Here is a 26,708-nt window from a genome sequence, read left to right on the forward strand (position 1 = left end):
AGTTTATACTAACGATTCTGGAAGTGAAGTACAGTCTCTTGGAACAGTTCTCGAACGTACTATACCTGGGCATTTCAAACCCCTCTTCTTCTCCTCTTCGTCCTCCACTCAGCGCATGCGCCCACACATATAAAAAGAATATTGAACTATTTCACATCATTGCAAACATGTAGGAGAAGATTTACAATTTCATGCCATTATGCAACTCTTCTCCCCACGTAGTGCAGGATAATTTATAATGTAATACTTGCATAGCTTCTTAAATTTAATAGCGTGTCTTAAATCATCTCACATTTATCATTATCACTAGTAAAAAAAAATTGCATATCAACTGATTTGTCTACATGATGTGTCATCTTTCTTTATCAGTTGGCACCTTGTTCTACCAAGCCATTTACGGTATCTAATATGTAAAATTAGATTTGTCAAATTTGAAATTACTATAGGTGTAAATTACATATCTCTGGTCTCTGGAGCTTAAGATTTTCTGACAGTACATACTAATACTATACCTGTTATTCAATTGAATAGGTATATTACTTCCCCCGAAAGGGAAATTGGACATCCCTCTGATTTTTGCACCTGATGAAATGGCATTATATGAGGGTCTGATGGTGGTCCAAATTAAGAAGGAAAATGGAAATAGTTGGCCTTATGACATGTCTAAAGTGACAGCGAGAGAACTGAAAAGGTAAGATGAAGGCACATCAACTAAATGAACAGAAATATTTGTTTTAATAACTGTTTAAAGGAACAATTGAACACATAAAACCATTTTACTACTGTTGATACAAACACTGGATGAGATGTGTGCTGACTGTAGATTATTACATAATAACAATTAGAGGTTAAAATAATGCAAAGAAATAATGCTGCAGGAAATTGATTGCCTTGAATGTCCTATTGAGAAAAAAGGGAATCAGAAATCACTATCTCTGAAGCAAACCAAACTGATTGCTTTAACTATTCCATTAACCAATCAAAAACAACAACTTGCATTTATATAATGCCTCTAACGTAGTAAAATGTCCCAAAGCGCTTCACAGGAGCGTAATCAGACAAAAAGTTTGACACTGAGCCAAAGAAGGAGACATTTAGGACAGTATGATCAACAAGCTAGGTTTTAAGGAGGAGAGATTTAGGGAGGGAAATCCAGAGCTTAGGGCCTAGGCAACTGAAGGTAAGGCCACCAATGGTGGGGCGAAGGAAGTCAGGGATGCACAAGAGGCCAGAATCGGAGGACGCAGAGATTGTGGAGGGTTATAGGGCTGGAGGGGGTTACAGAGATAGGGAGGGGAGAGGCCATGGAGGAGTCTGAACACAAGAATGAGAATTTTAAGTTCAAGGCATTGTTGGACCGGGAGCCAATGTAGGTCAGAGAGCACAGGGATAATGGGTGAACAGGACTTGGTGCGAGTTAGGATATGGGCAGCAGAGTTTTGGATGGGCTCAAGTTTATGGAGGGTGGAAGATGGGAGACCAGCCAGGAACTTGTCAGAATAGTTGAGTCTGGAGGTAACAAAAGCATGGATGAGAATTTCAGCAGCAGCTGGGCTAAGGGAAGGGCGGAGAGAGGCAATATTGCAGAGATGGAAGTAGGCGGTCTTAGTGATGGAGAGGATATGGGATCAGAAGCTCAGCTCAAAGTGAAATAGGATGCCGAGGTAGTGAACAGTCGGTTTCAACCTGAGACAGTGGTCAGATGAGGGGGTTGGAATCGGTGGCAAGGCTATGGAGTATAAGGCCAAAGACAACGGGTTCAGTCTTCCCAATGTTTAACTGGAGGAAATTGCGGCTCATCCAGGACTGGATGTCGGACAAGCAGGCTGACAACACAGAGGCATTGGAAAGGTCGAGGGAGGTGGTGGATGATGATTGAGGCGGGTTAAGGATTGGGTAGGTCTCCTGCTCCATTTTAACTGCTCCCATGCCTGGTTTCCATCCATCAGGGGGTGGGAGGTGGTGTTAATGTATATATTTACACACTTTGTGGGGGAAGGCCTGTATTAGAGGTCAATGACTTAATGCTTTTCCCTCAGTGCTGACCATGAGTTTTCAGGTTTCCGGTCGTGCATAAGATTGCACCTAAAAGAGAGAAAGGACATTGAAACCTTCTATTGTGTATTGATCTTTTAAGTTGAGAGCAAATTAAAGATACTGTAAGATTTAAGAACAGAAACTGAATACAAAGCAGTCATTCAAAACTCATTGCTTGTGGGCGGAAGGGTTAAGATCTATAGTAAAGAGTAGACATTTGGGACAGAAGCACTATTAGAATGAGCATTCTAGAAATAGGAAGAGAATTCAGACTCCCATGGTTATTTTTCAGGAATCCAATATTGATTTGAAGAAGTTAAAGAGGAGATTAAAAATTGATGCAGTAATGATGATCTGTCTGTAGATGTCTTTAGCAAGCTTTCTAAATATAACAATACATTATTTACTAATTATGTCAGTGGCATCTTGTGGCAGAATATCAATACTACACCAAACTTTGTGTCAGCTCAATTTTTGCCTTTATATTTTTTCTGAATTGTGTTATTGTGAAAGTGAGCAATATTAGTGCTGACGGATGAAACACTTTCCATTTAAGGCATCTAATGTTAATATTAAGCACTCCCAGGTCAGGTATAGCAGTTTGATACAGAGCAAAACGCTTCGGAGGATAAATTGGGTCACTACACGGCCACCTAAGACTCGAAAACGGGGTCCAAAATGCACACGCACATTTCCAACAGGAAGTACACAGGACGCCATCTCAGTAAATGGGTTTGCACGCGCATCTAACGACTGCCGGCAGCATGCAGGATGGGTAGATTATTGCACAAGTCAGTGTGCAACACTGATTTGAAGATACTGCTGCCATTTTGCAACTCCACACTCCAGCCAACGCCCTGTCTTAACCTCGCACAGCTGAACACGACGTTAAATGGCATGAAGGACCCCCCACCAGCACTATTTAAAGGGATCATGAAGTACTTACAGGGTAGTTGCTGAATTATTTCTTTTGGCTGCTGGTGCAATTGTACACATTCTTGGAGTTTTCCCTGTACTTGGCTAAAGTTTCAATACTCTACAGGGACTGATCTGGCTGGTCTTGCAGTACTTCTAGTGGCATTTAAAATATTGTGTTGAAAAAGGTTGTTTCCAGAAATGGGTGGCCTGGTAGGGCTTCATCTGGGAATGGAACATGACTGGGAGAATGAAGAGAGGCCACGCAGAGCAGGACAAGATGTTAGAAGAGGGAGGAGGAGGAGGAGGAGCAGGGCACTCAGCAGGAGGCCATATCCACGGAGGGTCTTCAGAGAGCAATTCTCTTACCTCAACTTCAGCAACAACCAGTGCATCCAATGATTTTGGTTCATAAGAGGTTGTGACTGAAATCTATTAACTGCTGCAGCCACAACTGTGGCAGTCAAGGTGCCCTTGGCTCTCAATTTTTATGCCTCTGGCTCCTTTCAGGCTACTGCTGGAGATATAAGCAACATCTCACAGGTTGCAGTACACTGTAGTATAAGGGAGGTCACTAAGGCTCTCTATACAATGAGAAACACATTTATCTCATTCCCTCTTGCCAGGGACAAACAGGAGGAGCGAGCACAAGGTTTTGCTCGCATTGCAGGCTTCTCCACAGTGCAGGGTGCCATTGACTGCACTCGCATTGCCTTGCATGCTCCTCATCTGAACTCGGACATATTCATCAACAGAAAGGGATTCCACTTCCTCAATGTGCAGCTGGTGTGCGACCACAGGCAGTGGATCATACAGGTCAATGCCCACTATCCTGGCAGCAATCATGGTTCTTTCATTCTGCGGCAGTCCTCTGTTCAACCTGTATTTGAACCAGCACGGCAAGTCAAAAGCTGGCTACTGGGCGACAAGGGTTATCCCCTCATGACACGGCTCATGACTCCGATCAGGAACCCACACACATGTGCACAGCAGGCCTACAATGAGAGCCATCCACAGGGAACATCATAAAGCACAGCATCGGCGTCCTTAAGCAATGCTTCCGCTGACTGGACTGCTCTGGAGGAGCCTTGCAGTACTCAGCTGAGCGGGTATTGAGATTTGTGATTGTATGCTGCATGCTGTATGTTGCACAACCTGGCCATTATGAGGGAACAGCCCTTGACACCGCCTATCAGGCAAGAACCTGAGGAGCGTGAGCACGAGAAGGAGGAGGAGGAAGTACAAGAGGAAGTGGATGAAGAGGAAGTGAGGATACAAGCCCTTTGTGCTAGGGCTCCATGTGATCAGATTATTCATGAATGACACCAATTACCTCAATTGCACCTCCCTATTCACCAACGGTCCCACACTCCTTACCTTTCCTTTCCCACTGACCACCACATCGCTCTCTTTATGATTACACATATTGGTTCCTCCCTCAGTTCACCACCAAATGCAAATTCAAATCCAAATTTATCAATTCACTCATTAAATAATACATGCAAATTGAAACTATTCACCTTTGTGCATTCCCTTAATGCCTATCTTTCATGTGCCTTTACCTTTCCTCGTGCTTCTATGAGGTACATCCCCAGTGGCTGGAGCATGGGTGGTGGAAAGCTGCTGACCTTCAATTGAGGAGACTGCAGATGACCTCAAGCAGCTCTGGGCCTAGAGGGCCCGGCTTCAGTCTGCTTCGTTTCGGCCTGAGCTGCTTCGTTTCGGCTGACAGGCACTGGTGGTGTGGTAGGGGTGGGAGCAGGAATACTGCTATCCTCCTGAGAAAGTAAGGAATCTTACAACACCAGGTCAAAGTCCAACAGTTTTATTTAAAAATCACAAGCTTTCGGAGCTTACCTCCTTCCTCACCTGACGAAGGAGGTAAGCTCCAAAAGCTTGTGATTTTCAAATAAAACTGTTGGATTATAACCTGGTGTTGTAAGATTCCTTACATTTGTCCACCCCAGTCCATCACTGGCATCTCCACATCATGACTCCTGAGAAAGGACAACAGGTTCCTCTCCCTGGAGCCACTGTCACTCTCCCGGGGTGGCGCCTCAGCAATCTTGGTGATCTGTTGGAGAATAGATTGCTGGACTGCTGCGATGACCTGGAAGCCCCTTTTAACAGTGGTACCCAGAGCCGCGATGGCAACAATCTGAGCTTTCAATGCAGCAGTCAGACCTTTGATGATAGCTGTTTGTGCTGCAATGGGCTCTGTGACATCGGTCATTGGATGCTGCACCATGGTGTGTTCCACAGGTGTGCTGATGGAGGTAACCACCCATTCCATGTTCTGAGCAAAGCCCTGTGCCAAGTTGGAGCTGGATTCCTCCATGCTCCTTGACATTGTGCACAGGCTTTCTGGCAGGTTTTCCAGTACATCATGCATTTGGTTGTGTATACCCATCTGCCATCGAAGTCTTCACCTGACTCCTCTGCAGCAAAATTAGTGTCTGCCCTTGCACTCCGGCGAGCTGGCACCTGGTATCCTTTCCCCCCGCCCTGGTTCCTGCGTACTTGTGCCCAATGTCTCACCACATGTGAATCCTTCCTCTATCCTATCCTCTAAAGTATGCACAGTGTCAGTCTCTGAGCTGGTGGCTGAGAGTGTAAGATCGAATGATGGTGTCTCTTCATCATCACTGTTTTCTTCCTCTGCCTCCTCTGGCTGGGCAAGTTCCAGTTCTTAGGTATCTGAAATGAAAAAAAAGACAAGGGTTGGGTTTTGGTGAGGAGAGAGAAGAAAGTGAGATGTGCATGCTTACACCATCTGCAGCTTGTGAGTCAGAAAAGATTGTGGGATGAAGGAGAAGTGGGAAGAGAGAAGGAAGATTAGGAATGCAGAGACTCTCATCATCAATCCCTCGAGCGTCACCAGTAGCCACAGCCTTAATGATAGCCCTTCCCATGATGGCCAGCACTGTCTCCAGTTAAAACATGCAAGCGCGCATGTCCTCCTCCAGTTGTTTGTTGCTGCCTCCTGTTATGCACCACCTTCTCCTGCAAGAAAGAGGGTAGTGTGTCATTGAATATCCTGCAAGATGTTTGGCTGATGTGGACATGGTTGAATAGCTGCCAGTGTGTGTGAGCTGTGAGTTGTGAATGTGAGGCTTGCAACAGTGCTAAGTGTTTGAGGGTGAGGTAAACCATATGAATTGAAGGGTTGAGTACTGATTGATAAGAGATTGTTGGTAGGTGGGTGATGGGGGGGGTGTAGTGAATTGACCAGTGGATGAGGCTAGTGGTGCAGTTAGTAGGATATGTCATTTGAACATTGAACTCACCTTGACAACTCGTGTCAGATCATTGAACTTCTTCCTGCACTGTATCCATGTTCTTAGAGCTATGCTCCTAGCATTGACCTCTACCACTACTTCCTCCCACTACCTCCTGAGCATGCGGCTTGAGGGCCCCCTTACGGATACAGGATGCCTCTCCTTCTCTCCACTCCCTGCACCAAGGCCGCCAGTGCATTATCAGAAAACTTTGGTGCACGCTCACTCGCATGCTCAGCCATTCTTCAATATTTTGCAACATAGATTCAGTTCACAAAGGACTGCCACCACTTCTTGCTGCCACAATGCATCTCCCCTTTAAGAGGTGCAGGCTGCCTTTAAGTAGCGCTGGCCACTCGCAATATTGGGCCCCCTGCTGATACATTCAGCCAAGGAACAGCGCAGGTAGCATTGGCTGCACGCAGCAATCATTTATAACAGCAGGCAGCACGAATTTAACATTTAGCGCAATGAACGGGTGCAGGTTAATCGCGTTCCGCAATTCCCACGCCCGTTTTTGGGGGTAATCCAATTTAACCCCCTTCTCTGCATCAGCTATGTGTCTCAGCTCAAACTACTGAGCAGCACTGGCAGGTGACCTACTACCAGACATCTGCTAATGCTGCTCTGTAACCAGTCTCTTAAGATGAGCATTTTGTCTGTAATCAATTCATTATTAAAATGCACTCTTTTATATAGCTGTAAAAGAAAGTGATACAGAGGGACTTTATTATATCTAAATTTGGTTATATGGCATATCACTGCATTGCAGTGTTATGGTTATTTCACCAGACCCAGAAGAATGGATTCTAAAGGTCGGTTTTAAAATGTAAGATGAAATCAATTGCTTTGCATTTAGAATAATGTGATGTTGAAAGGGACTGCAGAGTTCTATTCTAGGTATATTCTCAGTATACTTATCATAATGGTAACATGATATGAGAGCCCCAAAGTGTGAAGTATCTGTGATGTGAGACAAATTCTGGGTGAAGATAAAGTCAAATGTCAAGTCCGGGATTGCTGAGGCCAAATGTAACACCTCAGTCTCTGCCTCAGCTGACACCATCTAAATCAGCGTAACCCAGGGTTAGAACTTTTCGAATTCTTTGTGTAAGAAAGTTCAACCTGATCTCCTTTCTTACCCCTAATAAGCCAGAAATCTGCTTCTGATTCAAAAGTGCGCATACTTAGCTATTGGGTGAGAACAGGATTGGACTCAGCTGTGATACCTTGTACGGTCAAATAACCAGCTGACACATGAAAAATGACCATTTGGGTGGGGTACCAAATGGCTGCTGGTGCCTTTGTGACGGTATTTCAGTAAACGTCAGCTCCTAAGAGGTGGAGGAGAGCAGACAAAGGAATTTAATACAAGCCTGTTGTTGCACATTGCAATTGTGATTTTACCACTGTGGTTGTTTAGTGTGATTGATTTGTCCTTTTAACTGACCGAAAGCTTCATTTTCATGTTTCAAAAATTCTGAAGTTATTGCTTACAAATAATAAGGCAAACAATTTACATTGAGGAAGGAAGCAAACTTAAAAATGTTATTAAACAATGCACTTATTGTTTGCTATCTTTATCTATTTATTGACCCATATTTTGCTGGAGCGGGGCATCTTGCGGCATGCTCCGGTCGATAGACTTTTTCCCTCACCCTTCAGCTCAAAAATTGTTTTGCACCACAAATTGCTGGAAGTGCAAGCTGATAACTCGAGGTCAACGGGGCATCTGGCACCTTGGTGAACGATGGGACCAACAATCTCCTTAACCATTGAGATTTAAGGATTGAGAAAGAAACAGAGGAACGACGGAGAAGGAGATAGGGTAAATTAGAGTCAAATCAGGTATGCAAAGAGAAATAAAGAGAGGGAAAGAAAGATTGGTTTAAGAGGAAGAGAAAAAAAAGGGACAGATAGGAAAAGTAAGAAAAAGATTTTCAAAATTTAAATTTTAAATTTAAAAAAAGAACAATTTACTACCTGCAGGAATAAGACTCCACAGTTTCAATTGTTCCCTTTCCGGGCCAGAGAGGTTGAATTGCAGGAACATAAATCTCGTAACTAAAAGGGTCCTTATGCTGTTAAGTACCAGCCCTAACTTCGTAATTAATGCCCAAATGCAGCAATTTCTTGAAACTCACAGGGAGGGTGACGGTGAGCTCCCACCCGTTTTTACGAGGTTAACCGCAGAGCGGTGCAAAGCATCCAGTAATTTATAGTGATTCGCAACTGACGGGCTATCTCTTCATCGCCACAAATTGCTGGATGATTTACACAATAATGGCAAGCACCATTAAACTCGCCATTACATTGCCAGCAAATTCTGGCCCATTGTATTGCTCATAGTAATTGGGAACAGTTTGTTTTCATTGAATTGAGGTGGCTTATTCTGGAGATATTTGCTAGATGCATGGAGGCAATATAATTGACCATCCTGTCAGCTATAGAAATGGGGAGGCCAAAAGAGAAAAAAACACATTTTAAACTGGGGCAAAAAAATTTTTTTTTTAAAGAATTTGACCAAATTACAGTCTAGCATCTGCTAAGAAAGGAATTATGTAGGATATCTGATCATAGTGAACGCATGTTATCATCTGTGGAGAACAACAGATTATTATTGGTCTCTCCCAAAGAGATTCCCTGGACTCTGATCATGAGCTGACATTATCTATAATCATAGGGTTTATGGTAAATAAAAATGGAAACAATGGGCAGCCTTGTGTAATGCCCCTATAGAGGCTAAAGGATGACAAAACTGTGCCTCTCATTATCACAGCAACTTCAGCATATATTTGACACATATATAATTTGTTTCAAGCTTTAGACCTGATCAGAATCACAACAATAAGTATTTAATACACTAGTGGATCCCTGTGGATGTCGTTCACTGTAAGTCACAGAAAAGCGTTCGAAAGAAGTGGGGTTGGGGTGGGTAAGCAAGGAAAGTATTAAGGTTTTGGTGGGGAAGGAAAGGATTTAAAGTAGTGGAGGACAATTTTTCCAACATTAATAGATAAAAAATAACAGAACAATTTTTTTCTAAGTGGGTATCCTATGACATAGCTCATAGTAAGTCATACATTATTGTCTGTGTATTACATGACACACAGAAAATCTTTTCTGGTGTATTGACAACTGGGAAGCGATTTCCTGGTGGTCAGATATAAAGATTGCTTAAAAGCTACTCTGAAACAGTGCCAAACAGGCATCCATAAGTGGGAATAACTTGCTCAAGATAAGAAAGCATGGCGAAAAACCATCCATGAAGGCATCTCCTGCTGTGAGGCCCATCGCATTGCTAATGCTGAATGGAAATGCCAGCTGAGGAATTCTCGCCTGAAAAATCAAGATTCCCAACCTGCTGTATCCAGGATCCACTGTTCAATCTGTGGACACTCATTCCAAGCAAAAATAGGTCTCATCAGTCACCAAAGAACTGACTGCAAAAAATGAGATAATATTCTGGCCGCCGCCTTCGATATCGAAGGATGAACGATCATCTTACATGTTTCTGACATCTTCATGTTGGTTGTCTTTTCATCTTTCCAGTTACAGTTTTCTGTGCTTTTCTGATTTTCTGTGTCTTTATGTTTTTGTCTGTCTGTTCTTTTTTGTTTCTCTGAGTTCTTGTCCTGCGTTGTAGTTCTTTCCGTGTCCTGTTCTTTTTTTGCCTTTTATATTTTTCTTTCTATCTTTCTCTTCTTTTGTCATTGGGAAGTACAGGCACCAGTTGGTAAAAAATACGGGTGATGGTTGGAAGAGGGATCCAGCTAGGGCTGTAGGAAGATTTTGGGTGGTGGGTGGGTTGGATAGATCTGGCTAGAATGATGGATGGGGACTCAGAGGGCGAGGAAAGGCATATGAAGTGGAAAGAAAGACATTTGTTGCTGCATCTGTAAACCGCATTTCATCCCTACTGTTTTCTAGAATACCCTCAGTTCTATTGCCTCCCCTACCCCTACCCACAGCCCCTTTTCTCCCAGTGCCTGTTCTATTGCATCTGCTTCACTCCACCACTTTATTCTGCCCTTCCCTGTTATGCCTCCTCACTGTCACTTCCCATCTTCAACCCCCACTTTCCTATTTGCTTCCTCGTGGCCTAATTTTTTTTATTTGTTCATGAGATGTGGGCGTCGCTGGCAGGGCCAGCATTTATTGCCCATCCCTAATTGTCCTTGAGAAGGTGGTGGTGAGCCGCCTTCTTGAATCGCTGCAGTCCGTGTGGTGAAGGTTCTCCCACAGTGCAGTTAGGAAGGGAGTTCCAGGATTTTGACCCAGCGATGATGAAGGAACGGCGATATATTTCCAAGTCGGGATGGTGTGTGACTTGGAGGGGAACGTGCAGGTGGTGTTGTTCCCGTGTGCCTGCTGCCCTTGTCCTTCTAGATGGTAGAGGTCACGGGTTTGGGAGGTGCTGTCGAAGAAGCCTTGGCGAGTAGCTGCAGTGCATCCTGTTGATGGTACATACTGCAGCCACAGTGCGCCGGTGGTGAAGGGAGTGAATATTCAGGGTGGTGGATGGGGTGCCAATCAAGCGGGCTGCTTTGTCCTGGATGGTGTCGAGCTTCTTGAGTGTTGTTGGAGCTGCACTCATCCAGGCAAGTGGAGCGTATTCCATCACACTCCTGACTTGTGCCTTGAAGATGATGGAAAGGCTTTGGGGAGTTAGGAGGTGAGTCACTCGCCACAGAATACCCAGCCTCTGACTTGCTCTTGTAACCACAGTATTTATGTGGCTGGTCCAGTTAAGTTTCTGGTCAATGGTGACCCCCAGAATGTTGATGGTGGGGGATTCAGTGATGGTAATGCCGTTGAATGTCAAGGGGAGGTGGTTAGACTCTCTCTTGTTGGAGATAGTCATTATTTGGCACTTGTCTGGCGCGAATGTTACTTGCCACTTAACAGCCCAAGCCTGGATCCCCACTTCGTGACCTTATGATGGAGGGAAGGTTATTGATGAAGCAGCTGAAGATGGTTGGGCCTAGGACACTGCCCTGAGGAACTCCTGCAGCAATATCCTGGGGCTGAGATGATTGGCCACCAACAATCACGACCATCTTCCTTTGTGCTAGGTATGACTCCAACCACAGGAGAGTTTTCCCCCTGATTCCCATTGACTTCAATTTTACGAGGGCTCCTTGGTGCCACACTCGGTCAAATGCTGCCTTGATGTCAAGGGCGATCACTCTCACCTCACCTCTGGAATTCAGCTCTTTTGTCCATGATTGGACCAAGGCTATAATGAAGTCTGGAGCAGAGTGGTCCTGGCGGAACACAAACTGAGCATCGGTGAGCAAGTTGTTGGTGAGTAAGTGCCTCTTGATAGCACTGTCGACGACACCTTCCATCACTTTGCTGATGATTGAGAGTAGACTGATGGGGCGGTAATTGGCCGGATTGGATTTGTCCTGCTTTTTGTGCACAGGACATACCTGAGCAATTTTCCACACTGTCAGGTAGATGCCAGTGTTGTAGCTGTACTGGAACAGTTTGGCTAGAGGCGTGGCTAGTTCTGGAGCACAAGTCTTCAGCACTACAACCGGGATGTTGTCAGGGCCCATAGCCTTTGTTGTATCCAGTGCACTCAGCCGTTTCTTGATATCACGTGGAGTGAATTGAATTGGCTGAAGACTGGCTTCTGTGATGGTGGAGATATCGGGCGGAGGCCGAGATGGATCATCCACTCGGCACTTCTGGCTGAAGATGTTTGCAAACACTTCAGCCTTGTCTTTTGCGCACTCATGCTGGACTCTGCCATCATTGAGGATGGGGATGTTTACAGAGCCTCCTCCTCCCGTTAGTTGTTTGATTATCCACCACCATTCATGACTGGATATGGCAGGACTGCAGAGCTTTGATCTGATCCGTTGGTTGTAGAATCGCTTGGCTCTGCTTATAGCATGTGGCTTTCGCTGTTTAGCATGCATGTAGTCCTGAGCTGTAGCTTCACCAGGTTGGGACCTCATTTTTAGATACGCCTGGTGCTGCTCCTGGCAAGCTCTTCTACACTCCTCATTGAACCAGGGTTGATCCCCTGGCTTGTTGGTAATGGTAGAGTAAGGAATATGCTGCTGCTGATGGCCCATAGCGCCTCATGGATGCCCAGTTTTGAGCTGCTAGATCTGTTCTGAATCTATCCCATTTAGCACGGTGGTAGTGCCATGTTGGATGGTGTCCTCAGTGCTAAGACGGTACTTCATCTCCACGAGGACTGTTTGGTGGTCACTCCTACCAATACTGTCATGGACAGATGCATCTGCGACAGGTAGATTGCTGAGGACGAGGTCAAGTAGGTTTTTCCCTCGTGTTGGTTCACTCACCACCTGCCGCAGGCCCAGTCTGGCAGCTATGTCCTTCAGGACTCGGCCAGCTTGGTCAGTAGTGGTGCTACCGAGCCACTCTTGGTGATGGACATTGAAGTCCCCCACCCAGAATACATTCTGTGCCCTTTGCTACCCTCAGTGCTTCCTCCAAGTGGTGCTCAACATGGAGGAGGACTGATTCATCAGCTGAGGGAGGGCGGTAGGTGGTAATCAGCAGGAAGTTTCCTTGCCCATGTTTGACCTGATGCCATGGAGATTTCACGGGGTCTGGAGTCAATGTTGAGGACTCCCAGAGCCACTCCCTCCTGACTGTATATCACTGTACCGCCACCTCTGGCTGGACAGGACATACCCAGGGATGGTGATGGAAAAGCCTGGGACGTTGGCTGAAAGGTATGATTCTGTGAGTGTGGCTATGTCAGGCTGTTGCTTGACTAGTCTGTGGGACAGCTCTCCCAATTTTGGCACAAGTCCCCAGATGTTCGTGATGAGGACTTTGCAGGGTCGACTAGGCTTGGTTTGCCTTTGTCGTGTCCGGTGCCTAGTGGTCCCTCCGGTTTTGTTGTTATGATGACTTTTTTTAGCGAGATTTTACAACTGAGTGGCTTGCATTTCAGAGGGCAATTAAGAATCAACCACATTGCTGGACTCACATATAGGCCAGACCGGGTAAGGACGGAAGGTTTCCTTCCCTAAAGGACATTAGTGAACCAGATGGGTTTTTACGGTTTCATGGCCACCATTACTGCTACTAGTTTTTTTTAAATTCCAGATTTTAATTAATTGAATTTAAATTCCCCAGCTGCCGTGGCAGGATTTGAACTCATGACTCCGGATTATTAGTCCAGGCCTCTGGATTATTAGTCCAGTAACATAACCACAATGCTACCGTACTAATGCCATCCTTTGTGATCCATCCCTATCCATAATCCCCCTCGGTCACCCGTGAATACCTGATCCCCATTCACCCTCAAAATCTCCTTTCCCTACTGTACTTCCTATATCCCTCATCCCTTTCATCACTTCTAACGTTTCTTCCCCTGCATACTCACTCAGATATTCTCCTTCCCCACCTCCTCCCTCACCCATCTGTAAATCCCTCATTGCTTTTGTCTTCATATTTCACAGGCTATACCTTTCCCTGTGTTCCTATTAGTCCCAACCTTCCTTTTCCCTTCATCCTAAACCTCCTGCCCTCACCATGGTGGTCCAATGTCGGTCATGGCCTGCTGCCCACTGTGTGCTAGCCCCAACCTGCCCCTCATCTTGCAGACACCTTCTATGATACAATGTGGTCCTCAAACTCATTTGTTATCTTTGCCAGTAAACTAGTAGTTCAGTTCTTAAAGAGCTTTGAAATCAGAACTGCTGGTCACTGGCAAAGATGATAGATCAGGCTTGGGGATGGCACAGGATAGCTGGATTTCAATGGGATGATAATGAGGCAGGTTATATAATAGGCAAGCGGTCCACTCCACAAGATTACTACCCAGGCGGTGAACGTGAAAATTAGCACCCACCCCCCGCAACCCCCACAGGCTTATTGGCGTAGTTGAGCTGGCACGTTGAAGACGGTAAGGGTTGAAGTCTCAAATGCTGCTCTATAACTTTTGTAAAAATAACAGTGATTTTTTTTTTCTGTTTAGTTATTGCAGATCAGAAGGGGAAGGAATTTCTGCAATTCGATGGTTATATCCGCTTTATGGTATCCCTGAGGCATTGCCCCCAAAATTGTCCCCCGGTAAGTAAGTAAAGGATATTTGTTTTCAGTGTAATGTAGCAACCGCTTGTAAGTTGGCTAAACTACAGTACAACAGCTCAAATTATTAAACTGCAGCACAGCAGTTCAAACCATTTACAAATACTTGGCAAGGAGAATGACAGTTGAAACTGTCTTTCATGAAAAATGCTCTTTACTGGGGAATGTACATTTCTTTGAAAATTGCAGACCTAAAAATAAATATGCACAAAGTGAACAGCCTAGTCAGCAATGCAGAAGTCCCGTTGCACTGACATGTATCTAATCAGACTGGCTAGATACAAGAACTTTTGATGGTCTCAAGCCTTACACAGACAATTTATGGAAAATTATTATGCACTATTTTTCTTTGTTTTCTCTTAAACAACTACACTGTCTATTTGTTATACTGAGTACAGTACATTCATATATGTATATAGGTCGGGCTTTCTCCCAACACTTTTATCTAATGCTAATGGATATTTACACAATTTTTACAGGGTTTCCACCAATCTCTGCTAAAATTATGGCGAGAGATCAAAGAACTCTACAGAAATTTTACCCCCGAGTTTCCTGTGAACCAAAACCTGCATCCCTTATATATGCCATGAGTACGATAGCATGTCACAGAACTAACAATTATCCCTTAATTACAGATGCACAAGAGACTAAGTGGGATATCCACCATGTTTTCTTATCCACTCTTAAAGGTGTTAAAGACTATACTACCAGACTGTTATTTTCAGACTAAAATTTATAGTTAAATTTATTTGTAAATAAGATTATTACACAAAAAAAATGAAAAACCAAGAAACTAGTAGTACAGTACCTGACATACACAAAACATAAACTGTTTCAAAAACAAAAAAAGTGACATTTAAGATCCTTATAGTTCTGTTCAGTAGCTTTTGGCTGAGTCTTTGGTGGATTTTTTTATTCGTTCACGGGATGTGGGCGTCGCTGGCAAGGCCAGCATTTATTGCCCATCCCTAATGTTATGCAGGAGATGACTCACATTGGGCCCCGATATTTACGGTGAGTCCGGGGGGCGTGGGTGGGGGTCGTAATGGCCAGGAATCCCGGAAATGCGAGTAACCTGGAGGTCCTGCCAAATTTAACACAATTTTTCATCTCCGTTTCCCGGCCAGCAGATAGCCAGATTGAGAGGCCGGCTGCCGTGTGGGAAGGCTTGCGGCACCAGGGAGCAGAGGGGAGGGAGGGAGAGATCGGAAAGGACAGGGGGGTGGTGGAATCACAGGTCGGGGGGCCGATCGCAGTAGGGAAATGCGATCTTGGAGGTTGGGTGGGTACAATTGCGGGGGGAGATCCGATCGCGGGGGTGGTCGACAGATCGCGCGGACGGAAGCAGATTTGCTTCGGGGGGCTGGGGGGAAGCACTCCTGCTGCTGCTGCTGGCCCACAAGCATTTTTGGAAAGGCACTTACTTGCTGGATCCGGCCGTTCTCGCCTCCGTCCAGCTTGCCTCCATCCCGAGCCCTGGGAAACCCGGCCTGCAGGCATGAAGCCTAAAACTCTGCTAAAATTTGAGGCACGCACTAAAAAATTAAAAGATGGACCCACCTCTGGAAAGCAGATTAGTTGCCCACCCCCCAACCTGCCTCCGTAAAAACTGAAAGTGGGCACATTGGAAGTGGGTTGGGGCCGGGTTTCTGATTTTTGAATTTTTAACCTGCCCCTCTCCTGCCCATCCTGGGGAGTTAAAGTTGACCCCATAGAATCCCCCTTAGCCGCTTCACATGGTATAGGCAGTATGAAGCGGGGAATAATAAGCAACAGTCCGGACTATAAATTATATTGAGTATCCTCTCTTTGACATAAAGGGACACTGCCTCATACACTGTTGACACTACTGCCCATTGAAATCTCATCTTGTCCAGTTTTCGTATACTTGCCAGTACTTTTAAAGAAGATTCAACTTGAACTCCTCTTTGAATGACACACGTTTGATGGTTTAAACCATTTCGGATGTAATACATTCATCTGTAAACTTCCATATTTTTAACATTTGGCAGCAATTAAAAGCATTCCTATGTCTGATTGCCATGAACTCAAATTTTAATACCATGACAATAAGTTTCACTTTGTCCAGAACAGTAGAATCAAAGGACGTGACCTGCGCTTGAAGGGGGTAAATTCAAAACTAATCTGGAGAAACATTGGCCCCGATATTTACAGGGAGGCGAGGACGATGCGGGTGAGGCCAAAAATGGCCGAAGAACCCCAGCAAGGCCAGGGACACAGAGGTCCTACCGATATTAACCACGGGGCCTCATTTGCATCTTGTAGCTCCACCTCCCGCCCGGCAGCTAGCCAAACGGACAGTTTGGCCCACAGGCTGGAGGGAACACTAGCAGCAGGAAGCTGCAATCGGAGACCCATGGGGCGGTCTCCGGCAATCAGGAGGTGGGGGAGGTCAGCAATCGGGAGGGGGGGTGGAGGTCGGCAGTCGGAGGGGGGAGTGCTTGGCAATCGGGAGGGGGTGGAGGTTGGCAATCAGCAGGCAGGGGCGGTCAGCAATCGGAAGGGCGGGGAGGTTGTCAATTTGGAGGGGGCAGAGATCGGCAATCAGGAGGGCTGGGGCTGGGGGAGGCCGGAGATCGGGGCTGGGGGAGGCCAAATATCGGGGCTGGGGGAGGCCAAAGGCTTCCTTGAATCCAAGGCAAGGTGTGAACTTTTATATTGCTCCATGATCTGTATGAGGGAAATGTAGCAAAAACAAACTAGCTTTAAAACCCTGCACAGCAAATTAACCACTGATATATCCCGTTTTTATGGGTGATGTTAATGCAGTGGGTGGACTCTTGCCCAGACTAATGAAGTTCAACATGGTTCCTTATTTGCTTAATTTTCAGATTATATGTCATCTGCTGCAGCAATTTAAATTTCACCTGTTTTGCCTGAGCTGAATTTTTAACTAATAATATTTTTGTGCTGTTAGATTCTGCTTATAAAGAGTTAACCACAAGGCTGCACGCAGCACTTTTTCTCAAAATTGGACTTGCGATCTGAATCATGTCTCAATAATAGTGATTTGGAGTGTTAATCAGTATACAAAGTTGGAATCATTGGGGAACAAATTTTGCGCTCCACCCGATTTTCTTTTGCATTGACTTCGTGCCATTGTGAGGAGATGGCTCTTTCTGACTCCCGAGAGGGACATTCATCGTTTCATTCCATTCTCACAGTCAGGGTCTTAGCTAAGGCAGATGTTTGAAAGCTTCTGCTCACACATCAACGGGTAGGTGTTCACCTCCCTGTGTAACTGCGATTGAAATTCCATGGACAGTGCCCCATCTCAGAAACTTAGGATAGAGAAATCTCTCTCTCTCTCTCTCTTTTTGGGGATGCAGAATGTGAACTTTGTTCTAGTAGGCAACACCAGGAAGATGCCTGCATTTTAAAAGTTTGAAACAACTTAATTTTAAATAAGATAGCTAGAGAAATATTTTTACGTTTAGAGAGATAGTAAAGTTCCATTCTTATTATTTGTTATAATCAAGAAGCATAGGAAAATTGGCTGTTCTCACTGTGAAAATTGTTTACTGCTCTTTTATGTATTTCATGTTAAATAAACCAGCTGCTTAAAGCTGCGCCTATCTGGATAGAGTGCTTTTCAATCAGCTCCCCGTAAAGAGAGATAAATGCACTTGGCAGCACAAGCGGTATCTTCGTAGCTGGTATTGGAGCAAAAGTTCATAGAATGACTCAGGGATCATAACAATCATTTAACTAGAAATTGGGCAGTAAAAGATGTACCCTGGATCATAGGAGGATGCGACGTCATCTTATGAGAATGATTGATGTGCCACTCATGCATGCCGGTTGTGTGGCCTCAGTAAACTGCTTAAAAAATGGCAGTTGGAAAATTGGGCCTGCAAGTGTATCCATGCAAGGTCATGTGCCCGATTTTATGGCCTGTGTCTACTGTGTGCAGGCGCCCGCTGGCAGCACATGGCTGTGCAAAATCGCGGCTTATATTTGCAGAGTTAAGTACGTTCAAACAGTGCTGTAAAATGATAATATCCAGACAGTACAAATATTTTTGAAATGCAATCTGGCATGTTATAATTTGTTAGCAATTGCTTATCAAGTGAAAACATAAATGTTATTGTTTTCCATAGCTGTGATCCAGTGCCAAGCTAGAAACAGAGTAGAAGAACCATTAGAAGTTATTCTGACGGGCGCTGTGCCTGGCTCTTCATATACTGCAGCAATGCAAAACCGAGTCACCACCCCTTATACTTGCGTTCAAGATGAGATTCAGGTCACTGATGGTAAGTTACAGAGTACTACGAAGTGACTTTCTGCCTGATTATCTCCCCTCCTTACAAGAAGCACCCAACCATTGCTTAGCACCTCCTCCTGAAAAAGTTTAAAGTGTTCAATATTACTAACTTCAAAACTATACTGAACTTACATATGCAAAAAGATTTTACAAAGTCCCCATTATTTCAAATTGTTTGCACTCATGAGCCTGCTTTGCAGCCTACCAGCAATTATTAGTTGGAATAATCCAGTTAGGGCTATATATCCCTCTTCTCAAAAAAGGGGCTCTGGGTACAGCAATGTTGGTCACTTTTGTAAACAGTCCGAGCATCTTGTGTTAGTGTGACATAGCATTTCCTTACATTACAATTGTGACTACACTTTAAAAATACTTCATTGGCTGTGAAGCACTTTGAGATCTACGTATTGTGTGGCGGGGTATGCCTGAGCCATCTGACAGGCCATGATTGCCTGTATGGTCCCTGTGGCCAGTCCACCATGCACTCCCAGCTTCATCTTGGGATGTTAGCTGGGCGATACACCTAGGTTCTGCCATGAACTGGCTCCCTCCATCCACCTGACACCTGGCAAAGGCACCATCCCCAATGGGCGGCTCGCCTTGCCCCCTGTTGAGCAGTGTAGCACGTGGTCACCCATGCCTTGGCTAATTTTAAAGCACTTGTGCAGGGAATTTCCATGAGGGCTCTCCCGATCGGTCACTATACCTTTGGCAGATGATTGATGGAAACTTCATTTATGCGTTGTATCTGGGGTTTCCGCCGAAGTTACGGCAGGCAATCAGAAGAACCCTTGAGGAAGTTTCCAGCGTTGACCTCACTGTCTACAGATCTCTGACTTCTACTTGGCTGCCCTCTCTGGTCTAACTCATGCTGAGCAGCTGGCTTGTTGAACAGCTTATCTGTAGGATGGCATGAGACATCTGGTCTTCAATCTGTACTTGTTCCATAAAAGTATCCAACGTATTGTTGGTTACCTTAGTAAGCCGAGAGCTGTTCAGGTAATAAATAATTGAAATCTATTTGGGGAGGTAACAAAACAGTCAAGTGTAGTATATGCATCAGACGCATTAGTTGGGGACAAAGACCTACTAGCCGATTTATCAAGATCCATAAAGTATTTCAAGTTCTCTGTCTGCTTCAGAAGGGAAGAAATTTCCTGCTCAAGGGAAGCAACTTTGATACATTTAGATCAGGTCATCTTCTCCCGACCCAAAGAAACCTCAAATGTATACATTCTGCACTCCTGACACTTATGGCATTCTTCCTTCTTTGTTGTCCTAGGTGTTGTTATTTGTTGCTTTATCCTTAAGCCTATAAGAAAGAAACAAGAGAACAAAAAACAAAAACACAAACAGAAGCACCATGCTACTGGGAAATGAACTAAAGTGCTGTACTCTAACTCAACCTCGTCCCTGCTGTGCCTTAACTCAACTTGGCCCTAACTCCCATGGCCAAAACTCCCTTTGCAAAAGAAAAGAATTCCTTGTTCTGCCAATTCTTGCTCTACTCTAAGTTAGCTCTTCTAGGTAAGCTATTATAGCAAATGGTGGGGGTCCAGACTTCAAACCAGTTTGCGAGCCACTCTGCAGCTACTTGACTCAGGGAAGCCATGTCATTAGCTCTAAAATTTGCATTCCCAACCAGTACTACGGTTGGTCAAGATCAGGCAGCTCTGGAACTGCACCCAGTCCAGTTTGAAGTTGCAGCTTCTGATGCTTGCTATTCTGGGTCACCCCCCCCCCCCCCAACCACCATCTGTGATGCCACTGGAAGGGAAATCCTACTCTTAATGTTATTGCCAGTTAAGAGACCCAAGCATCTCTTAACTGGCAATAACATTAACATTTTTACAGAACAGACTCAGCAAGAAATGTTAGCATTTTTTTCTGTGGAAAGGGGAAGTAATTTGAACCAAAGATAGGGCCCCTAGACATTCCTTCCCTTTTTACTATTTATATTTAACAGGGATCATGGTTAGATCTTGATTGCTGAAACTAGGAGTTGTTCAGGCCTTTATATCCAAGTTGGAGGATTCTTAGTACTCAGCTAATAATGTTTTGTCCCTTGATACCTCCAACATATATTTACCCATGTCCTAGTGACAGACTGTCCAATTTGGGCAATTCAGATGCTATCTGGAGTGCCTATTCAGAATGTCAACCATCCATTTAATGATAGCTGGACAGACACATAAAGTTGACACACATCCAGGGGTGTTCAGAATTAGATAAGACCTTTAGCTAGCTGAAAAAGAGGTGACTCAAGTCTTTTTGAAAGCTGTGTTGATTGCTAAGGAAGGCTTTTAGTTTGTTTTTCAAGGTGATGTTTAACATTCAATATGAATAAGTGCCACATATGTTGAAATATTGAATTGAGTCACTGGCGTAAGACTGGTGATGAAAAGCTTGACATTGTATGTGATTTACAATACACGAACTCAGCTACAAAAACAATCCACTTTACTATTTTATTTCTTGTTTGTCACTGCTTTTTAATTAATCTCCATGATGTAAATAAACCCGAGTCTTGAAAAGTCAACTTCCTGCGATGATTAGAAAGATTTGTACAAGTGGGCAACAGAGCACAACAGGCCAGTCTAGCAGAGGATGTTCTTGTCATTTACAAAAATAAATGTGCTGATGAACATAAAAAGTAGCTGCATTTTCAAGGCATCTTTATCGCACATGTAATCTATGCCACACTTGACCTGCAACTGCTTGATGTTGAAAAAATGTTTTACTCCTCAGCATTGATGAGCAGAAAAAAATTCCTTTTAAGAGTAAATACACAACTTAAATTGACATTAATAGCAATGCAGTGTACACTTGATTATTTTATGACTCCACTTTTTTTGCTAGATTTCCCCTTTTTAGGCACCACTAATGTGCTCTGTTTCTTTGGGGGGAGAGGAGGGGAGACAAAGCGAATCTGCAGTATTTTTGTGGAGCACTCCTTCTGGCTCCACAAAAATTGTTATGCCGCTCAACACCAGTACACGTGGGTGGACTGTGGTTGCACATGCTCCGCCGGTGTGTCCTTTAAATTTGCAATCGGGGTCCAAACTTCGTCAAATGATCACAATTTGCATAGTAAAGAGGCCTACCTTTTGAAACAGGCAGGCACTCCGGCCGCCAAAGGGAAGGTCCCTTTCAAAGTGTCAGTGATCAGAACATTGGCACGAATGGGGTAATAATTCTACTAACCACATTTTGATGCCATTACCACCCTATTAATGCCAATTTTGGCTAGTTAAAATTGATCCTCAGGTCTTTTTTGCACATTTCTGATTTGCTTACTCTGTATATAATGTGCATGTTAATATTGTTTAACTGTTGTGGTTGTGTACCAGATCTTGGATTTCACTTGGGAGATGTTTGCCAAATTAATTAATTAATAACAAGATTTTCTCAGAAAGGAGCAGAGATCAGCAAATAAATTCTAAAGCCAAACCTTTCCTCTGATATACAAGTATAACCGTCAAAGAGTAAAGTTTTCTCAATAACATTAGCAATAGGCTAGGGTGCAACAAAAATAGAAGGGCAAAAAGAAACACAATATTGGAAAGTGCTTGAAAGAGCACAAAAGTGTAATGAGTCTGAAGATCTGTGACTCTTCCCCGTACTTCCACTGTAACTTTGGCAGCAGTATGCCCAGAAGGGTTGGATACATCAGGTCACAGCCTAGCATTGAAACATCTGCTTGCCTTGCAAATGGCCATCGATATAGGAGGGTCTAAGGGCAGGACTTCCTACAGCAGAGTTCCCATGACCTCAGCCCTCAAAAGATCTAGCATAAGGTTCGCACAGTCACATTTAGTGAAGTACCAGATAACCCACTGGCGGTTGTATAAGAAGGCCATGCTACTTGCATAAATGGCCTCATTTAAATATTAAAATCACATACAAAACTTTATCCCTCCAAATTGCACATATTCAGTCAAGGCTCTGTCCACAGCATGAGCTTGCTCATTAAAATTGGCAACATTGGAGTCATGGAAGCTCATTTGCTGAAGCAAGCCTCATAAATGTTTTTAGATCATTTGTTTTTTTTTCCATTTTCGTGTTCTATTTGCGTATAACATGATTACTGAAAATAAAGATCAGCCTGTCTGGCCTTGTGATGTCAGCCACAGAAGGCAGACACCACAATGCACTGATAATGGCTTTTTACTAACAATAATATTCAGTTTAATGCATACATCTCGGAAGTTGTGATGAACAGATAACAAATGAAATTATGAAATGAAATATTACCGTGCAAGACAATAGCAACATGAAGAATTGCTTGAATGGAATTTACATTTTCGTTAAGTTATAGATTGTTATGGGTGAACCTGGAAGTTTAGGCTGTTGTGGATGCACTAAATATTACTCTGGATGTGTATTTTCCCTTTAATGTTCCCTCAACCTTTATGGAAACATAGTAGTACCATGGTTGAAATAATTTTGTTAGACATGCTCTGGATCACGCACCAGGAGGACTTCAGCTGACTTCTCCTTACAGATTTACAAAAAGCTTCCAGTGATGTGTCTTCTGGGTTCATTGACTGTAAAGTGTTTGATGAGAACTTTGAAGCCAAGTAAGTCTGAATAGAAACAAACAGTTGGGGGGTAATTTTAACCCCCAAGAACGGGTGGGTTGGGGGTGGCTAAGCAGTGAAAATTGTTTGTTTTTGGAGTGGGACAGCATCCCGGCTCCAAAGCGCCCACTTCCGGGTTTAACCCAGGCAAGTTTGGGATGTGCGCACGCAACAGAAACCCAGAAATCCCATCCCCACTTAAAGCCAGCAGACTGATATTTAAAGGAGCAATGTACCTCATTGCAATAGTTGAGGCACTTAATTTTTTGTGTATTAGAAATGTCAAACAAATTTCACCTTACCTGTTCGGGTTTCCCATTGCTTCTGATTCATGTGAGATGAAAGCAGACGAGAAGGGCTGGATCCATGAGGTGACTGACTTTATTGCACTGCTTGTGGGCCTGGAGGAGCAGGAATGCTTCTTCCAGGCCCAACAAGCTCACCCCTGGCGCGACATGACCCCTGCAATCGGCTGACCTGTCCCCCCCCCCCATGGTGGGTTCCCCCCCCCCCCCCATGATGGACCTACCCCAATGGTGGACTCTCTTTTCCCCCCCCCCCGCGATATTGGACCTCTCCCCCATGTTGGACTTCCCCCCGATGGTGGACCCCTCCCCCCGATGTTGAACCTTCCCCTCGATGGTGGACCCCCCCGCTCCCCTGGTGGACTCCCCCCACTATAGTGGACACCCCCCCTCCCATCTTATCCAAGGCCCACCTATTGTTGTCCACGTCTCCCCACCTCCCCCCTTCTGATTTCTTCTGGGTTTCCCACGAGCCAGGCTGCCTGGCGCGTGGGTAACCCAGAAGCACAAATACTTACCTTCAATTGAATTGCGATCATAGATTGCGATGCGCTCACTTGATTTCCGGGTTCCCCATGCGAATATCTACGGACCCACTGGGTTCCTGGTTCCGAGTTAAAATCATGCCCTTGGTGTTTGAACAATGGAACAGGAGCACTGTAGTAACTGGAGAAATAAAGAGATCACCCTGCTTGCGGTAATGTAGTAAGATGCATAACAGATAATTTACAAGGAGTTGTCATGAGAAGCATTTTGCTGATAGCTATATACCAAGGCATTCTAAACTACAGATAAATTGCCAAGAGGTGATGACACTATACCTGAGTGACAATTTTATTTTATTGTATATAGTTTATATGGTAGAAAACCACTGTTGAATGATCAATTCTTGGTAAGTATGCTGTTTGTATAGTTTCTCTCCCCACTACAGGTCTATAAAATAATCTAATTTGCTATTTATCTGCTCTCTCTATACATGAATATCAAATTGATTCATTGTTTGAGATTAATATATTATGATCTGCACGAATGTTTTGAGAGCAGCATCATCAAATCTTGCGTTCCTCTGACTGTATTACTTTGCAATTCCACACAAAATTTCTGAGATAGTACCGGCTAAGTAGCATTTCCCTTTTTAAAGCAGGTAAGGGCCAAGTTTACTAATTAACTGCTGCAACCCGATTGGCTGTTTGATTCAACATTCCTAATAACACACTGGTGCGACAAAGAATGAAATTGAACAAAATCTCGTATTCCAGCTTTCACGTTGTACCCCACAAATATCATAAACAATACACAATTAACAAATGCTGAGGAATTTCTCACTCCCTGTATGCAACAGGCTTTGTGTCATTCTGTGCAGTTGCTTTTACACTGGCACTCATTTGGTTCAGATTCCAGGAGATCTGTGTCCTAGCACCGGCTCCCTGCATTTACACATCTAAATTCAGCTCCCTTACTCCACAGCAGAATGTCAGACCCACGAAAACCTAGTCTATGGTTCTGCCACCGGATTTAGTAGTGTAAATGCAGAGAGCTTGCTCATGGATACCAGTCTTCTGAAATCTGAACTAAATGAACGCCATTGTAAATGCAGCTTATGTAATGAATGTCTATCTTTTGTGCTACACTGCATGTGACATATTCCTAACTTTTTGAAATCCTTATCAGCATTTCTCACTGACATTTTGTCCAGTACCTCAATCTGTGCAGCATCTTCCTGAGCATTAATTTCTGAATACTCCCAACAAGCTGTACCACAGATGTTGAGATGTAGGTCTGTATCTCTGACTTCCCATACAGTAAACTCTGGATTTCAAGTTTGTTGTCATGGGGAGATACCAAGTTGAGGCCAGACATTGTCTCACAAAAGGGAAAAAATATTTTTACTAATGTTGCCCATTCTTTTAGATTGAATTGACAAAGAAGAATTATATGGGCTGTGCTGCAAAATCATAGAATAGAATCATAGAAAGGTTACAGCACAGAAGGAGGCCATTTGGCCCATCAAGTCTGAGCTGGCTCTATGCAAGAGCAATCCAGCTAGTCCTACTCCCCCGCCCTTTCCCCGTAGTCCTGCAATTTTTTTACTTTCAAGTATTTATCCAGTTCCCTTTTGAAGGCCATGATTGAATCTGCCTACACCACCCCCTCGGGCAATGCATTCCAGATCCTAACCACGCGCCAAGTAAAAAAAAAAGTTTTTCCTCGTGTCACCTTTGGTTCTTTAGCCAACCTCCTTAAATCAATGTCCTTTTGGTCCTTGACTCTTCCTCTATTGGGAACAGTTTCTCTCTATCTACTCTATCTAGACCCTTCATGATTTTGAATACCTCTGTCAAATCTCCTCGCAACCGTCTCTGTTCCGAGGTGAACAACCCCAGCTTCTCCAGTCTATCCATGTAACTAAAGTCCATCATCCCTGGAATCATTCTAGTAAATCTCTTCTGCACCCTCTCTAAAGCCTTTACATCTTTCCTAAAGTGCGGTGCCCAGAACTGGACACAATACTCCAGTTGTGGCTGAACCAGTGTTTTATAAAGGTTCATCATGACTTCCAAACTTTTGTACTCTATGCCTCTATTTATAAAGCCCAGAATCCCGTATACTTTTCTAACCACTTTCTCAACCTGCCCTGCCACCTTCATCGATTTGTGCACATATACCCCCAGATCTCTCTGTTCCTGTACCCGTTTTAGAGTTGTGCCCTCTAGTTTATATTTTCTCCCCTCGTTCTTCCTACCTAAATGTATCACTTTGCACTTTTCTGAGTTAAATTTCATCTGCCACGTATCCGCCCGTGCCACCAGCCTGTTTATATCCTCTTGAAGAATGTCTCTATCCTCTTCACTGTTTACTACCCTTCCAAGTTTTGTGTCATCTGCGAATTTTGAAATTATGCCCTGTACACCCAGGTCCAAGTCATTAATATATATCAAGAAAAGCTGTGGTCCCAGCACTGATCCCTGGGGAACACCACTGTACACCTCCCTCCAGTCCGAAAAATAACCGTTCACCACTACTCTCTGTTTCCTGTCACCAGGTGAATGTAGCAACTTGGGAAATTTTTTAACTGAAATTCCCACTATAAACTTAATGGTCTTGAAAATACTCTGTATTAACACACAAACAATTAACACGTTCAGTTCTAATTCCTTTGTGCATTATTTTAACAAGATGTCAGTCCATTTATTTTAACTGTTATTTCAATGTTCATTACAAC

At 44.1% G+C, this 26,708-nt stretch overlaps 1 protein-coding gene across 1 annotated transcript in view; it reads left to right on the top strand.

Moving 5' to 3' along the window:
* Positions 1 to 26,708, top strand: part of LOC137327209 (cilia- and flagella-associated protein 47-like) — a 602,936-nt gene that overhangs the window by 550,507 nt on the left and 25,721 nt on the right. The window contains exons 59-61 of the mRNA XM_067992778.1: positions 532 to 691; positions 14,203 to 14,297; positions 18,437 to 18,589. Of these exons, the coding sequence (XP_067848879.1) occupies positions 532 to 691; positions 14,203 to 14,297; positions 18,437 to 18,589 (408 nt within the window). The remainder of the gene's footprint in view (positions 1 to 531; positions 692 to 14,202; positions 14,298 to 18,436; positions 18,590 to 26,708) is intronic.

Source organism: Heptranchias perlo, chromosome 11 (genome assembly GCF_035084215.1).
Source record: "Heptranchias perlo isolate sHepPer1 chromosome 11, sHepPer1.hap1, whole genome shotgun sequence".
Taxonomy (NCBI): domain Eukaryota; kingdom Metazoa; phylum Chordata; class Chondrichthyes; order Hexanchiformes; family Hexanchidae; genus Heptranchias; species Heptranchias perlo.